At 45.7% G+C, this 18,008-nt stretch overlaps 2 protein-coding genes across 2 annotated transcripts in view; one reads left to right on the top strand and one right to left on the bottom strand.

Annotated features, from left to right (window-relative positions):
* Positions 1–5,440, bottom strand: part of LOC308322325 (uncharacterized protein) — a gene marked incomplete at both ends in the record, with an annotated part of 40,257 nt that extends 34,817 nt beyond the window's left edge. Inside the window, one exon of the mRNA XM_080773527.1 lies at positions 5,084–5,440. Within this exon, the coding sequence (XP_080629653.1) occupies positions 5,084–5,440 (357 nt within the window). The remainder of the gene's footprint in view (positions 1–5,083) is intronic.
* A 2,406-nt stretch (positions 5,441–7,846) lies between these two features.
* LOC308322324 (ras-related protein Rab-18-like) lies at positions 7,847–8,527 on the top strand (the record flags this gene model as incomplete). The annotated part of the gene is made up of 1 exon (XM_080773526.1): positions 7,847–8,527. One exon carries the CDS (start codon positions 7,847–7,849, stop codon positions 8,525–8,527), a length of 681 nt encoding a protein of 226 aa, XP_080629652.1.
* Between the last annotated feature and the right edge of the window lie 9,481 nt (positions 8,528–18,008).

Here is an 18,008-nt window from a genome sequence, read left to right as displayed (position 1 = left end):
TCCCACTATATACTGTATATATATATATATATATATATATATATATATATATATATATATCTCACACACAACTGAGAAAAAACCCTGCGTGAGGATCACAGACCCGCAAGGGCCTGTGTGTGTGTGTGTGTGTGTGTGTGTGCGTGTGTGTGCGCGCAGGTGTGTGTGTGTGTGTGCGGGCGGGCGCGCGTATGCGTGCACATAACGATGGCTATCAGTGTTTTGATTGGTATTTCTTAATTGAAAATGGGTTCGAGGGAAAGAAAAAAAAAAGCCTCGGATTTTAGTGATACACGAACACATATGACACGACACGCGTGTGCTCAAACAACTCCACAGGCATGTACACATGACATACATGGTGAACTGTAACGTGTGCATGTACAACACACACGCACACGCACACACACACACACACACACACACACACACACACACAATTATATCACCATGGGAACACCTCTCTCTCTCTCTCTCTCTCTCAGTACAGAGATGCAAGTTACATCCGTATTCACTAACGAGTTAAAACACATGATTGTGCCGTGTGTCTCCAGCTGGTATAGATCTGCTACACGTTTGATGCCATTCTGTACAGTATATGATGACAGTACAGTACAGTACAGTACAGTGTGTGTACAGTATGATAACGTATAGGAGGTGAATAATTATAGAAGAGAAGATTTGCTGACCACGGCAGGACGCTCTGCGTCTCTTCACTATATACAGTAGCTGTCATATCAGTCAAACAAAAACCCCCAGATCCTCCTCTTTCAGATGTGAACCACGTCCACGCGCAAATTATTACGTTTGAATTCACGAGTAGCCGAAGCCGTGACGCTTTGTTCACGTTATTCCCTTCACATCTATAGGATATGTGGTGGGTTTGCTGAGCATGCATGTTCCCTTTTTTTCCCCCCTCTGCTGCAATAACCCATTTTGGGGGCGGGGGACCCCATTTGGTGATTTTTAAAAGCATTATGTTATGATTTAGCTGGTGAAAAAAAGAGTGCCCTGCACGCTACGAGATTGTACGTCTGCTATTTGTTTATTTAAATCGTGAAAATGTGGTTCAAAACTTTGAATATATATCCTTTCAGAGCGAATGTTTCTAACTCAAATATTTGCTCATTGGAACTACTACTACTACTACTACTACTAGCGAGGCAACAGACACAATATGAGGAGAAAACAGCGGCTCTTAGACGAGCGAGGCAACAGACACAACATGAGGAGAAAACAGCGGCTCTTAGACGAGCGAGGCAACAGACACAACATGAGGAGAAAACAGCGGCTCGTATACGATCGAGACAACAGACACAACATGAGGAGAAAACAGCGGCTCTTAGACGAGCGAGGCAACAGACACAACATGAGGAGGAGAAACAGCTGCTCGTATACGAGCGAGGCAACAGACACAACATGAGGAGAAAACAGCGGCTCTTAGACGAGCGAGGCAACAGACACAACATGAGGAGAAAACAGCGGCTCTTAGACGAGCGAGGCAACAGACACAACATGAGGAGGAGAAACAGCTGCTCGTATACGAGCGAGGCAACAGACACAACATGAGGAGAAAACAGCGGCTCTTAGACGAGCGAGGCAACAGACACAACATGAGGAGAAAACAGAGGCTCTTAGACGAGCGAGGCAACAGACACAACATGGGGAGGAGAAACAGACGCTGACAGACGGACTGACCTGCAACACAAATGTCTAGAGGCCATCTTTTCTTTCTATGCATTTCGTTTTGTGGAGAGAATCAAAAAAGGGCTCAGAGTGAAATTGGCAGGGACTCCCTCCATCTCGCAGAGGCTTATATTTCCGCAAAAACAATACATCTCTGGCAAACGTTTAACCCATTCTGAACGTGAACCCATTTTTGGTGTTAGCATCATGTTATGCTTTAGCTGTTGAAAAATAGCAGACCTACAAGCTCGTAGCGCGCCACAGAGTGGCGCGCTACGAGCTTGTAGGTCTGGCTATTTTTGAAAAATCGAAGAACGACTGACATTTTCATAATCTGATCTCAGGTCAGAATGGGTTATAATCAGACCAGTGTGTGTCCACAGTGGAAACCACGTATGAATCTGATCTCAGGTCAGAATGGGTTAATCAGACCAGTGTGTGTCCACAGTGGAAACCACGTATGAATCTGATCTCAGGTCAGAATGGGTTATAATCAGACCAGTGTGTGTCCACAGTGGGAACCTGGTATGAATCTGATCTCAGGTCAGAATGGGTTAACGTTTAACCCCATCGATCAGAGCGTCTCGGATGGTGGTATTTCAGGAGATGGGATGGACGCCGGGGGCCGAAAGACCTCAGCTTGAACACTAAACCGTTCAATAACAAAACAAAACAAAAGCTGAGACGAAAATTCCAGAAAGAAAAAAAAATGAAATAAAATAAAATATGATTTTTTTAAGACAGTTCCTGATTCAGTTCCTGAACGGAGAACCTAAATGCAACATGCAAAACGGGTCGTGTGCATGGAACTCAATTGTCCAGGTTATGTTTAGGTTGTTAATGTTAAAACTGTCAAGGAGAGTTACATCTACAGTATATGCATTATACTTAGAATATATGCCATGGGTTACATGTCAGTTTCTCTTATCAGTGGAAAAAAGGAATATATTACAATAGGATCTACCACACCATGTTACAATTTACAATTTAGGCATTTAGCAGACGCTCTTAATCCAGAGCGATTTACATTAAGCGCGACTTACATTAAGTGTGGTCATTGCAAAAGTGCATGTCACAACATCTAAACTACTGCAAATGAAAAGAAATGCACCATAGACTTAGTCAGTGAATCACATCTACAAATAATGATGAACAATACAAAATAACACTTCATTCTATGACTAAATGTTATCTATGCCTACTTCTGCTCCACATAAGTGGATTGTGCATAGTTATATAACTTTTGGTGAAATATAATCCCACCCTTGTAAACGCCTAATTAAGCATAAAGACAGTTCCTGGAGGACACCCTAAGGGTGAGAAGCGTGACCCCGCCAGGTTGCCTGGGTGACGGCAGACTGCTGGGCGAGTGCTGGCGCTTTGACATGGGGGGGGGGGGGGGGGGGGGGGGGGGGGGGGGCTGATCAACAACATACTGCATGGAATTAATTCTGTACTGTCCATATATGGAGCGTGTCTTGAGTGTACAAACAGGGTTTGATGAGGTCAGATCAACATCATTATGGAATGTCAGAACAGGTCAGCTGCTCCATATATGGAGATGTAAGGGTGGCAGCGGGGGCAGTGTCTTGAGTGTACAGGGTTTGATGAGGTCTGCCCATATATGGAGCGTGTCTTGAGTGTACAGGGTTTTATGAGGTCAGAACAACATAATGGAATGTCAGAACAGGTCAGCTCCATATATGGAGATGTAAGGGTGGCAGCGGGGGCAGTGTCTTGAGTGTACAGGGTCTGATGAGGTCTGCCCATATATGGAGTGTGTGTCTTGAGTGTACAGGGTTTGATGAGGGCCCAGGTAAGGGGCGGGTCTACATTTTCGGGCCTGTTGAGAACTCTAGTTTTCGCGAATTACTGATGGTCTACACAGTCGTATTCAAATGACGCGCACACACACACGCACGCACACACACACACACACACACACACACACACACACACACACACACACACACACACACACACACACACACACACACACACACACACACACACACACACACACACACACACACACACACACACACACACACACACACACACACACACACACACACACACACACACACACACACACACACACACACACACACACACACACACCTCTCTCTCGCTCTCTCTAATTAATCAGGCTCATCTGCTGCAGGTGCGTCTATCCAGCCGGGAGCTGCCTATGCCATAGAAGCAGGATAGGACGACTGAATGATTAGCAGATTCATCAAGACATCACTTACTTTCATTATCTCTCTCTCTCTCTCTCTCTCTCTCCCTCTCTCTCTCTCCATTGAAAACCATTTACCCTCTAGCCCCTCCCTCTGCACTCTGATTGGTCAGGAAAACACGAGGTTCACTGCTTTTGACACAGCGGGTGTACGATGGATGGGGAGCCAACGCTATAGTGTCGCCACTCTCTGACTAGCCTGAGCTAACGTGTTAAGTTTCTGGTCTCTATAGGGGTTGGGTCGCGGCTGAGATTTGCGCACGCCCTGATTGGATCTCACCGATGTGTCCGTCAGCCCTGGCCACTCCTCTCTCCCACCTAGTGAAGCGCTACGTCACATAATTTGGAGCGACGCCCACCCGGAAGCGTTGACTCCCACTTCTAGACCAAGGCAGCCAATGCGTTCCTCCAGGCTTTCATTTTTCACGCAGACGAAATTAAAGCCTGGGTATCGAGGCTACTCTCTGACTAATGCTGCAGTTCCACATTTTGCCAGTAGGTATAGTGGACGTCGGATAGCCTTATGGCACAGTATACTGGTGGTGATGTCATAGATGAGTGACCATGGCGTGGTAGGGCGGGTCATACTTTTTTTTTTTTTGAAAATCAAAATGCTTGGGTGTCTATTTTGTGTGTTTTTTTCTGGAGAATTCAAATATGAAATTATTTTTTGGATAGGACAACTCTTACCTACATGAATTTGCATTTTTAAATCGCTAATTGTACCCGTTCTACCTCATTTATAAGATTTAAAATCCAAAGGAAATTCTAACATGTGGGGTGTCAAAATTACTTGTTTTTTGATGGAGAATTCAAATATCACATTATTTGTTGGATAGAACAACTCTAACCTACATTATTTTGTACTTCTAAGTTGCATAATTTGCCCGTTTTAACCTCTTTTTAGGATTTTCAAAGACATAAAGGACATAATTTATATTGACAAAGTCAAATCAAATTTACATTTATTGACAATTCAAGTGCATGTATATATCACTGGATAAAAGTACAATGATCAATCATCACTTTCTGAACTTTACAAGGTTGAATAAGTCCTGCTTTGACTCAGCTTTAGACATCAGCCTCCTGCTGGTCTCCTGAGCCCTGATTCCTCCATCCCTCTTTTCCAGAGAAGTAAATAGCAGAAGCCTCAGTCACCATTTTGACCACCCTCTCAATGCTTTGAGTGTGGCTAGGCCAGTTGGGCACCTCCATGGGGGTGTCGATGAAGTTCTTAATCTCTGAGGTGTTTAGTGTGCAGGTGAGAGGTGGCTCTGACACACCTTCTGACCAGCGAATCAATCCACCAATGCTGGAAGCATCATGATTGATCTCAGGTGTACTTCTGGATCTTACAGAGTTGTCTCCCAGCTGAGTGTCTGGGTCTCCTTCTCCCCTGATGGCCAGGATTCTCTCCACCCCCTCAATCCTCTCCTTCTGATCCTTCGAGCACAGTAGTGTTTGGAGGATGGCTTCACTGTGGGCATACCACGCAGATCTTGTAACAGTTGGCATCACAATGTTCAATACCTGCTTCCTCTGGGACTTGAGACAGTCCAGCTGAAACAGTATGTGCCTAGGCCCTTCAATCCAGCACTCCTTGACCTTCACATTGAACCAACAGGGATATACACTCCAATTATGTATTCAACAATGTCCTTCAGTTTTGTCTGATTTTTTCCTTTCAGTCCATGCTTTGACACCCAGATCCTGAGAAGTCTGTTTGCTGTGGTGAGCCAGCGGCTGTGGTTTACTGGCCCTACTACAGTACACACACTGAAGTCAACCTGCCACTGGCCTGGGGTCAGTCAGTCAGTACAGTACACACACTGAAGTCAACCTGCCACTGGCCTGGGGTCAGTCAGTCAGTACAGTACACACACTGAAGTCAACCTGCCACTGGCCTGCCGGGCCAGTAAACCACAGCCGCTGGCTCACCACAGCAAACAGACTTCTCAGGATCTGGGTGTCAAAGCATGGACTGAAAGGAAAAAATCTGACAAAACTGAAGGACATTGTTGAATACATAATTGGAGTGTATATCCCTGTTGGTTCAATGTGAAGGTCAAGGAGTGCTGGATTGAAGGGCCTAGGCACATACTGTTTCAGCTGGACTGTCTCAAGTCCCAGAGGAAGCAGGTATTGAACATTGTGATGCCAACTGTTACAAGATCTGCGTGGTATGCCCACAGTGAAGCCATCCTCCAAACACTACTGTGCTCGAAGGATCAGAAGGAGAGGATTGAGGGGGTGGAGAGAATCCTGGCCATCAGGGGAGAAGGAGACCCAGACACTCAGCTGGGAGACAACTCTGTAAGATCCAGAAGTACACCTGAGATCAATCATGATGCTTCCAGCATTGGTGGATTGATTCGCTGGTCAGAAGGTGTGTCAGAGCCACCTCTCACCTGCACACTAAACACCTCAGAGATTAAGAACTTCATCGACACCCCCATGGAGGTGCCCAACTGGCCTAGCCACACTCAAAGCATTGAGAGGGTGGTCAAAATGGTGACTGAGGCTTCTGCTATTTACTTCTCTGGAAAAGAGGGATGGAGGAATCAGGGCTCAGGAGACCAGCAGGAGGCTGATGTCTAAAGCTGAGTCAAAGCAGGACTTATTCAACCTTGTAAAGTTCAGAAAGTGATGATTGATCATTGTACTTTTATCCAGTGATATGCACTTGAATTGTCAATAAATGTAAATTTGATTTGACTTTGTCAATATAAATGATGTCCTTTATGTCTTTGAAAATCCTAAAAAGAGGTTAAAACGGGCAAAATAAGCAACTTAGAAGTACAAAATAATGTAGGTTAGAGTTGTTCTATCCAACAAATAATGTGATATTTGAATTCTCCATCAAAAAACAAGTAATTTAGACACCCCACATGTTAGAATTTCCTTTGGATTTTAAATCTTATAAATGAGGTAGAACGGGTACAATTAGTGATTTAAAAATGCAAATTCATGTAGGTAAGAGTTGTCCTATCCAAAAAATAATTTCATATTTGAATTCTCCAGAAAAAAACACACAAAATAGACACCCAAGCATTTTGATTTTCAAAAATAAAAAAAGTATGACCCGCCCTAATGGCGTGGTCACAGGTATAGTTCCCGTCAGCTTCAGACTAAACCGTAGTACAGTATGTACGTACATTATGGAAGACACATACTGTACATTATGGCGTACAGTTAGCGTGACGTCACCAAAACCACCGCTCTGCCCCGGCCTCGTATATAAAGAGCTGACGGGGGTCTGTGTGAGAACACAGCGCTGTAGAGGTTAGGGAGAGAGAGAGAGAGAGAGAGAGGACGAGAGACAAGAGATTCAGAAGAGAGAGAAACGCAGACACAGAGAGAGACGAGACACAGGGAGGAGACAGACAAGGAGAGACAGACAGGAGAGACAGACAGGAGAGACAGACAGGAGAGACAAGACAGACAGACAGACAGGAGAGACAAGACAGGAGAGACAGACAAGGAGAGACAAGACAGGAGAGACAGACAGACACAGGAGACAGACAGGAGACGAGACAGACAGGAGAGACAGACAGGAGAGACAAGACAGGAGAGACAGACGGTAGATACAGACAGGAGAGACAAGACAGGAGAGACAAGACAGATATAAGAGACAGATATAAGAGACAGATATAAGAGACAGACAGGAGACAAGACATAAGAGACGGACACAGGAGACAAGAGACAGACGGTAGAGACGGACAGAAGAGACAGACGGTAGACAAGACAGAAGGACAGACAGAACAGACAGAAGAGACAGGAGACAGACAGAGGAGACAAACAGGAGACAAGACAGCAGAGAACAGAACCAAAGACCCAAAGACAAACAGCATCGACTAACAGAACACAGCAGAGAACAGAACCAAAGACCCAAAGACAAACGGCACCGACTAACAGAACATGATGGAGAGCAACATCCTGACCACGCTGAAGATCCTGATCATCGGCGAAAGCGGCGTGGGGAAGTCCAGCCTCCTGCTGCGCTTCACGGACGACACCTTCGCCCCCGGCCAGCCCGCCACCATCGGCGTGGACTTCAAGGTGAAGACGCTGGCGCTGCCGCCGCAGGGCGACGCGGGCCACGCCCACAGGAAGGCCAAGCTGGCCATCTGGGACACGGCGGGCCAGGAGCGCTTCCGCACGCTGACGCCCAGCTACTACCGCGGCGCGCAGGGCGTGGTGCTGGTGTACGACGTGACGCGCCGCGAGACCTTCGCCGCGCTGGGCGCCTGGCTGGGCGAGCTGCAGACCTACGGGACGCGCGCCGACCTGGCCAAGGTGCTGGTGGCCAACAAGACGGACCGCCAGGCCCGCGACCACGAGGTGGACGCCGCGGAGGGCGCGCGCTTCGCCGAGCGCCACGGCATGCTGTTCGTGGAGGCCAGCGCCAAGACGAGGGACGGCGTCCACGCCGCCTTCCAGGAGCTGGTGGCGAGGATACTGGACACGCCGGGCCTGTGGGAGAGGGAGACCCCGGGGGTGGGGCAGGGGGGGCGGGGGGGCCTGCTCAGGAAGACGCAGAAGTCGGACGCCTCCGGTGGCGGCGGCGGGGGGAGTTGTGGCGGATACTGCTCCCTGGGGTAGACCCTTAGAGTATATATGAATAGAGACGCCACCCGGAGGAAACCCTGAGGCCAAATGGACATAGTGGCCGAATGAAGGTATTGCAGCTCGAGCCAGCGCTGGTCCGTTGGCTATCATTGCGCACGTATATGACACGTGAACGAATGTTTCATACGTGAACGTGCACACACACGGCACAATGATAGTCAACGACCAGCGCGTTCCTGTGTTTGGGGCAAATCCATCCCAGAATGCACTCTGTTCCTACCAGGAAGGAGGAGTGAAATCGCCTCATGCGCTTTTGAGCAACTTAATGCAAGTGGGTGGAAGGAGAACTCCTTCTCCTCTAAGGGAGATGCCAATCATATAGTTCTCTAGTCCTAGTTACCTTTTTTTTTTTGGTTTGCTGAAAACTGTATTACTCCACTACGTCTCAGAGGGAAGCAGTGCACTTTTACTCCACTACAATTATTATAAAACTTCAGTTACTAGTTACTTTGTAGATTTTGATTATTACAAGACATACATACATACATACAACTGGACTCAGGGGGGTGGACGCCTCTGCCTTGCATAGTCCCCAGTGAATAGGCATTTTGACCTTCACTGGTAACCTTATTTTGGATTAGTTTTAAATATATGAAGGTATTGTGGGCTGGGCTTTTTACAAAAAGGCCCCCCTTTTAAATACTACACACATACATACATACCTACACATGCATACATTTCAGAAGTTTTAGCAGCTTTTAAGGACCCACTTTTAGGCCAGTGCACCAGAGCAAACTCTTGCCTTTTTTTAAACCCTACCCATTTTAACCAAATACATACACACACATACATACACACATACATACATACATACAACTACTTCAGCCCTATGTACGAGCTTGTAGATCTGCCATTTTCAAAAATATATTTTATATTTGAGACCTTGTGAAACATAACGAGTACTTTCTACTACATTTTGATCTACATTTTGATACTTTTGTACTACTTAAAACAAGTATATTTCGAATCTGGACATTTTCCTTGTAACAGAGGAACAGATTTCCACATTGCATTATTAATATACTGGGGGTCCATGACATTAAACGGGTTGATAATCACTGCTGGAGCCTTAAAGATGGCTCTGTCTCTCTGCCTGCTCCGTTCTCTACAGTCTGTAGTCTCTCTGCCTGCTCCGTTCTCTACAGTCTGTAGTCTCTCTGCCTGCTCCGTTCTCTACACAGTCTGGAGTCTCTCTGCCTGCTCCGTTCTCTATACAGTCTGTAGTCTCTCCGCCTGCTCCGTTCTCTATACAGTCTGTAGTCTCTCTGCCTGCTCCGTTCTCTACAGTCTGTAGTCTCTCTGCCTGCTCCGTTCTCTACACAGTCTGGAGTCTCTCTGCCTGCTCCGTTCTCTACACAGTCTGTAGTCTCTCTGCCTGCTCCGTTCTCTATACAGTCTGTAGTCTCTCTACCTGCTCCGTTCTCTATACAGTCTGTAGTCTCTCTGCCTGCTCCGTTCTCTACACAGTCTGTAGTCTCTCTGCCTGCTCCGTTCTCTATACAGTCTGTAGTCTCTCTGCCTGCTCCGTTCTCTATACAGTCTGTAGTCTCTCTGCCTGCTCCGTTCTCTATACAGTCTGTAGTCTCTCTGCCTGCTCCGTTCTCTACACAGTCTGTAGTCTCTCTGCCTGCTCCGTTCTCTACACAGTCTGTAGTCTCTCTGCCTGCTCCGTTCTCTATACAGTCTGTAGTCTCTCTGCCTGCTCCGTTCTCTACACAGTCTGTAGTCTCTCTGCCTGCTCCGTTCTCTACACAGTCTGTAGTCTCTCTGCCTGCTCCGTTCTCTATACAGTCTGTAGTCTCTCTGCCTGCTCCGTTCTATATACAGTCTGTAGTCTCTCTGCCTGCTCCGTTCTCTATACAGTCTGTAGTCTCTCTGCCTGCTCCGTTCTCTATACAGTCTGTAGTCTCTCTGCCTGCTCCGTTCTCTATACAGTCTGTAGTCTCTCTGCCTGCTCCGTTCTCTATACAGTCTGTAGTCTCTCTGCCTGCTCCGTTCTCTACAGTCTGTAGTCTCTCTGCCTGCTCCGTTCTCTACACAGTCTGTAGTCTCTCTGCCTGCTCCGTTCTCTATACAGTCTGTAGTCTCTCTGCCTGCTCCGTTCTCTATACAGTCTGTAGTCTCTCTGCCTGCTCCGTTCTCTACACAGTCTGTAGTCTCTCTGCCTGCTCCGTTCTCTATTCGTCTTCACTTCACTTAACCCATTCTGACCTGAGATCAGATTCATACGAGGTTTCCACTGGACACACACTTGGTCTGATTAACCCATTCTGACCTGAGATCAGATTCTGAAAATGTCAGTCGTTCTTCAATTTTTCAAAAATAGCAGACCTACAAGCTCGTATCGCGCCACTCGGTGGCGCGATATGAGCTTGTAGATCTGCTATTTTTCAATAGCTAAAGCATAACATGATGCTAACACCAAAATTGGTGCCAGGTCAGAATGGGTTAAATTACCACTTGTTCAGAAGAGCAGAGACAGAGAGCACGACTTAATTACACACTCACTGACAGCCTAGACTGTGTCTCTCCCTCTCCCCCATCCTCTCTCTCCCTCTCTCTCCCTCCCTCGTCGGCTTAGTGTAGTTGTGATGTGTGCAACATGCGGTGCGTGTGTGTGCGTGCGTGGTCATTTTGGAGTGCAGGGCCGGGGGTGGTGTATGTGTGTGTGTGTGTGTGTGTGTGTGTGTGTGTGTGTGTGTGTGTGTGTGTGTGTGTGTGTGTGTGTGAGTGTGTGCGTGTGTTCTTTTTAACCCCTTCCTGCTCTACTTCCCCAGTGTATAATGTATCCCGCTGTACTATATGGTCTTGTAGATCTGCTATCCCCATGCTGATCTGAAGCGTCTATAATATATGGTCTTGTAGATCTGCTATCCCCATGCTGATCTGAAGCTATAATAACATGATCTTGTAGATCTGCTATCCCCATGCTGATCTGAAGCGTCTATAATATATGGTCTTGTAGATCTGCTATCCCCATGCTGATCTGAAGCGTCTATAATATATGATCTTGTAGATCTGCTATCCCCATGCTGATCTGAAGCTATAATATATGGTCTTGTAGATCTGCTATCCCCATGCTGATCTGAAGCGTCTATAATATATGATCTTGTAGATCTGCTATCCCCATGCTGATCTGAAGCGTCTATAATATATGGTCTTGTAGATCTGCTATCCCCATGCTGATCTGAAGCTATAATATATGGTCTTGTAGATCTGCTATCCCCATGCTGATCTGAAGCGTCTTTAATATATGATCTTGTAGATCTGCTATCCCCATGCTGATCTGAAGCGTCTATAATATATGGTCTTGTAGATCTGCTATCCCCATGCTGATCTGAAGCTATAATATATGGTCTTGTAGATCTGCTATCCCCATGCTGATCTGAAGCGTCTATAATATATGGTCTTGTAGATCTGCTATCCCCATGCTGATCTGAAGCGTCTATAATATATGGTCTTGTAGATCTGCTATCCCCATGCTGATCTGAAGCTATAATATATGATCTTGTAGATCTGCTATCCCCATGCTGATCTGAAGCGTCTCTAATATATGGTCTTGTAGATCTGCTATCCCCATGCTGATCTGAAGCTATAATATATGGTCTTGTAGATCTGCTATCCCCATGCTGATCTGAAGCGTCTATAATAATATGGTCTTGTAGATCTGCTATCCCCATGCTGATCTGAAGCGTCTATAATATGATCTTGTAGATCTGCTATCCCCATGCTGATCTGAAGCGTCTATAATATATGGTCTTGTAGATCTGCTATCCTCATGCTGATCTGAAGCGTCTCTTTTGTCCGACTGTCATTTGAAATGAGTACAGTATGCTGTCGTTTACAGTAGTTAACATATTCATGGCTTCCAAATGTTCAAAACATTCATATAGCTCTGTTAAACTTCACTAATTACATAAGCAATATATATTTTCCAAATATGAACGGTTCTGACTGATCTTATGCATGCAGCCTCACACGAAAGCATGGAAAGTACAGCAGATCCACATGATCAAAGATCCCGTGAGTAGATTGATTGTTTTTCATATAATTCAAACTGGTGGTTGATCTAATAAAGGTCAGAGGTCAAAGTCAGAACATGAGGAGATGCATGATGGGTATTGAAGTTTGTATTGCTGCCGGTCAAACGGTTCATGAGCTATGCATGCCTGTTAACATTTCGCATTTTCAATTGAGTGCTATATAGCGCCACCCTTTGGCAAATGGCCGTGGGCTTTGTGTCCTCAGAGACTGAGGAGAGGAGAGGAGAGGAGAGGAGAGGAGAGGAGAGGAGAGGAGAGGAGAGGAGAGGAGCTGAAGGGGTGAACACAGAGCAGAAAAGGACGAAAGGAATTGTTGAATTGTTCACCATGAAATAATTGCATCACAACCATCTGTGTGTGTGTGTGTGTGTGTGTGTGTGTGTGTGTGTGTGTGTGTGTGCGGCCGTGAACATGTTTGTATTTTCTAATGTCTGTGTATCTCCGTTTACAGTGTGTGTGTGTGTGTGTGTGTGTGTGTGTGTGTGTGTGTGTGTGTGTGTGTGTGTGTGTGTGTGTGTGTGTGTGACTTGTGTGTGTGTGTGTGTGTGTGTGTGTGTGTGTGTGTGTGTGTGTGTGTGTGTGTGTGTGACGTGTGTGTGTGTGTTAAGAGGGACAATTAATATAAATGCCTCATAGCCCGTTTCCCCTGGGCCTCCTGTCCGAATTAATTACTGTCAAAAACACACACACACACACACACACACACACACACACACACACACACACAGCAGACATGCATGTGCGTGATATATTCATATGAAGACGTTTAATTATACAGTTTGAAACATAAGACACACATTCACAGTACACACACACACACACACACACACACACACACACACTCACAGCACACACAGTGTCAAGTATTGTAATACGCTGCTGTCTTGAAGTGAACAGCCGTAATTAGCCTAACATTTATTACAGTGCAGCATTTAGTAGAATATAATGCCGTGCGTGTGTGTGCGTGTGTGTGCCTGTGTGTGTGCGTGTGTGTGTGCGTGTGCGAGAGCGAGAGAGAGAGAGAGATAGAGAGACATTGGGTGCAGATGGTCCGAGTACTGATGCAACTCAGGTCCGTTTTCACTAAGAATAGACACGTCGTTGAATCGTCGCCACAGAGTATTCTGGGCAGATATAATTGCCTCCGATCTGATCAGCCTCACAATAGGAACGCTTATACCCCATAACCGGAAGGAAGGAACGTTTATACCCCATAACCGGAAGGAAGGAAGAAGCATTGTTTGTTTCTCTCTTTGTTTTATAAATAAGAAATAAGACCAAACAAAGTGTCAAGCTGTGTTTTAAGGGGGGTGGCGTGCGTGCGTGCGTGCGCTGGCCTAGCACTGTAGTTGCATAACGCCTGGTTTAAAACCATTACTTCAACATATCATTTTGGATATTTTTCATCAACCTTTTCAAGAATATATAGGCCTTTATACAGTTTAATCATGCAAATTAAACATAATATCAACCATCCATCCATCCATCCCTCCATCCATCCATCCCTCCATCCATCCATCCATCCATCCATCCCTCCATCCATCCATCCATCCATCCATCCATCCCTCCATCCCTCCATCCATCCATCCATCCATCCATCCCTCCATCCATCCATCCATCCATCCATCCCTCCATCCCTCCATCCATCCATCCATCCCTCCATCCATCCATCCACCCATCCATCCATCCATCCATCCCTTCATCCATCCCTCCATCCATCCATCCCTCCATCCCTCCATCCATCCATCCATCCCTCCATCCATCCATCCCTCCATCCATCCATCCATCCATCCCTTCATCCATCCCTCCATCCATCCATCCCTCCATCCATCCCTCCATCCATCCATCCCTCCATCCATCCATCCCTCCATCCATCCCTCCCTCCCTCCCTCCCTCCCTCCCTCCCTCCCTCCATCCATCCATCCATCCCTCCCTCCATCCATCTTCAACCGCTTATCCGTAGCCGGGTCGCGGGGGCAACAGCTCCACCAGAGAGCTCCAGACTTCTGGTGAATAATATAACTGGCATGGCTAACCGGCAAAATTGCCTGTCACAAAGCAAGAGACTCTTCTTCAGCCGATTACACATGAAATGGGTACAGGAGAGAGAGAGAGAGAGAGAGAGAGAGAGAGAGAGAGAGAGAGAGAGAGAGAGAGGAGGAGAAGGAGGTACACTGTTTATCAAAAGTATAAAGCTAACGTAATCTATATGGATGCATATTGTATAACTATCTCTGACAGATAATGCTTTTTATATATAGTCTCACAAGATAGTTTTAACCAAAGTGCTGATATAACACATGCAGCTCTGTTTACACCTTTATTTGATTCCTATTCATATCCAATATTTATATTTGTAAATACATTGTTCTGTTCAGACTGAGACAGAGTCAGGCAGAAGAGTCTGACTCTGTGAGAGTTATGAGTTATGATGAATTCAAATGTTTTGATGAATTGAACATGCATGGTGGACCCTGTTGTAATGCTTAATTGGGTCGTCAGCTCACAGTTAACAGTCTTTGTATTGAGTTTGTGTGCTTGAAATGTACTGTAATTCTGCAAACTGTTAATCAATATTTCAATCAATCAATCAAAGGTAAATAGATGCGAGCTCCATTGACGATGGAGGAGAGGGCCGCTATACTTCTCTTCTGCTGAGTTTGAATCCCCCCAGGGGGGGAGAAATACCACCAAGATGTCTGCGTCTGGCTTTGGGAAAAACAAGTTTTGGGAACACCGTTAGAGTTAAGTCTAGTTGAGAGTTCAGCTCAGAGCGGTGCAGAGAAACACCGTTAGAGTTAAGTCTAGTTGAGAGTTCAGCTCAGAGCGGTGCAGAGAAACACCGTTAGAGTTCAGCTCAGAGCGGTGCAGAGAAACACCTTCAGAGTTCAGCTCAGAGCAGTGCAGAGAAACACCGTTAGAGTTCAGCTCAGAGCGGTGAAAGCAGAGAAAGGAACCGCTTGACAGAGAGAGATACGTTAACCCATTTAGACCTGAGGACGATTCTATACTGTATGTCTTCTAAATCCTGACAGTTTTCTTTTATAAAAACCCCATGTTTCTATAATGTCAGTGGTTCTCTCATACATTTTCATGTCAAGGACCCCCGAAAATGTATGTATTTTATAAATGTATGTATTCGGCCGCCGACCCCCATCTGAAAATATGATGTTCCTAAGACCCCACCCAGAAGCAAAGAAAAGTTAAAAAGTTAAAAAGTTCGCTTTTTAAGGGGGGGGGGGGGGGGGGTGTGTTTTCTTGCGTACATGTGTAATGTAAAAATAAAGATGTTAAAATGTAAGAATGAAGAAATGTAAAAATTAAGTTTACAAAAAAAAAAAAAGTTTGCTCTGAAAGAATATATATTCAAACATTTGGGCCCACATTTTCACGACTTTTCAAAAAAATGTGCAGACCTACAAGCTCGTAGCTCTGCTATTTTTTCAATATCATGCTTATATGAAACACCAGGAGGGGTTTCCCGCCTAAAGCGGCTTAACCATTTTAACATTTTTGGTGTTAGCATCATGTTATGCTTTAACTATTGAAAAATAGCAGATCTACAAGCTCGTAGCGCGCCACTCGGTGGCACGCTACGAGCTTGTAGATCTGGCTATTTTTTTTAAATTGAAGAGCGACTGAAAGACATAGAAGACATTTTTAGAATCTGATCTCAGGTCAGAATGGAAAACTGTCAGGATGTATAGAAAGACATTTTTAGAATCTGATCTCAGGTCAGAATGGGTTAAGCATGCCCCTCAGTAGTGAGTGTCATCCTGAGTAGGCAGCAGAGCTCCTTTCATATGCTAACGACGTCTAGCTAGCTCGCGCACCCCATCCGTCCCCCGAACGCCCACACAACACATCAAACGCACCACGGCAGCATCAAACACTGGAACGGAATGGAATGGAATGGAACGGCACGGGGGCGCGTCGCATTGCTCTGCTGTCTGTCTGTGGCGCGGGCAAAGAAGCCTCTTATACAGTAGCTACGATACTTTATAGCTTTTGAAAAATAGCAGATCTACAAGCTCAAATAGTGAGCCACCGAGTAAGTATGCTGTTTTTTGAAAAGTCGGTAAAATGTGGTGCAAATCTTTGAATATATATATTTCAGAGCGAACAATTTTAGAGATAATTCTGGGGACTACAGTCCATGTCCATGGTGCTGAAATCATGTTTTAGCATTGAGACTAGCTGTGACTCTGTCCATGGTTCTGAAATCATGTTTTAGCATTGAACCTAGCTGTGACTCTGTCCATGGTGCTGAAATCATTTTGTAGCATTGAGACTAGCTGTGACTCTGTCCATGGTGCTGAATTCATGTTGTAGCATTGAGACTAGCTGTGACTCTGTCCATGGTGCTGAAATCATGTTGTAGCATTGAGACTAGCTGTGACTCTGTCCATGGTGCTGAAATCATGTTGTAGCATTGAGACTAGCTGTGACTCTGTCCATGGTGCTGAAATCATGTTGTAGCATTGAGACTAGCTTTGACTCTGTCCATGGTGCTGAATTCATGTTGTGGCATTGAGACTAGCTGTGACTCTGTCCATGGTGCTGAAATCATGTTGTAGCATTGAGACTAGATGTGACTCTGTCCATGGTGCTGAAATCATGTTGTAGCATTGAGACTAGCTGTGACTCTGTCCATGGTGCTGAAGTAATGTTGTAGCATTGAGACTAGCTGTGACTCTGTCCATGGTGCTGAAGTCATGTTGTAGCATTGAGACTAGCTGTGACTCTGCCCATGGTGCTGAAATCATGTTGTAGCATTGAGACTAGCTGTGACTCTGTCCATGGTGCTGAAATCATGTTGTAGCATTGAGACTAGCTGTGACTCTGTCCATGGTGGTGAAATCATGTTGTAGCGTTGAGACTAGCTGTGACTCTGTCCATGGTGCTGAAGTCATGTTGTAGCATTGAGACTAGCTGTGACTCTGTCCATGGTGCTGAAATCATGTTGTAGCGTTGAGACTAGCTGTGACTCTGTCCATGGTGCTGAAATCATGTTGTAGCATTGAGACTAGCTGTGACTCTGTCCATGGTGCTGAATTCATGTTGAAGCATTGAGACTAGCTGTGACTCTGTCCATGGTGCTGAATTCATGTTGTAGCATTGAGACTAGCTGTGACTCTGTCCATGGTGCTGAAATCATGTTGTAGCATTGAGACTAGCTGTGACTCTGTCCATGGTGCTGAATTCATGTTGTAGCATTGAGACTAGCTGTGACTCTGTCCATGGTGCTGAAATCATGTTGTGGCATTGAGACTAGCTGTGACTCTGTCCATGGTGCTGAAATCATGTTGTAGCATTGAGACTAGCTGTGACTCTGTCCATGGTGCTGAAATCATGTTGTAGCATTGAGACTAGCTGTGACTCTGTCCATGGTGCTGAAATCATGTTGTAGC

Source organism: Protomyctophum bolini (assembly GCF_963924005.1).
Source record: "Protomyctophum bolini genome assembly, chromosome: 10".
NCBI lineage: Eukaryota > Metazoa > Chordata > Actinopteri > Myctophiformes > Myctophidae > Protomyctophum > Protomyctophum bolini.
This window is presented reverse-complemented; position numbering and strand designations above follow the sequence as displayed.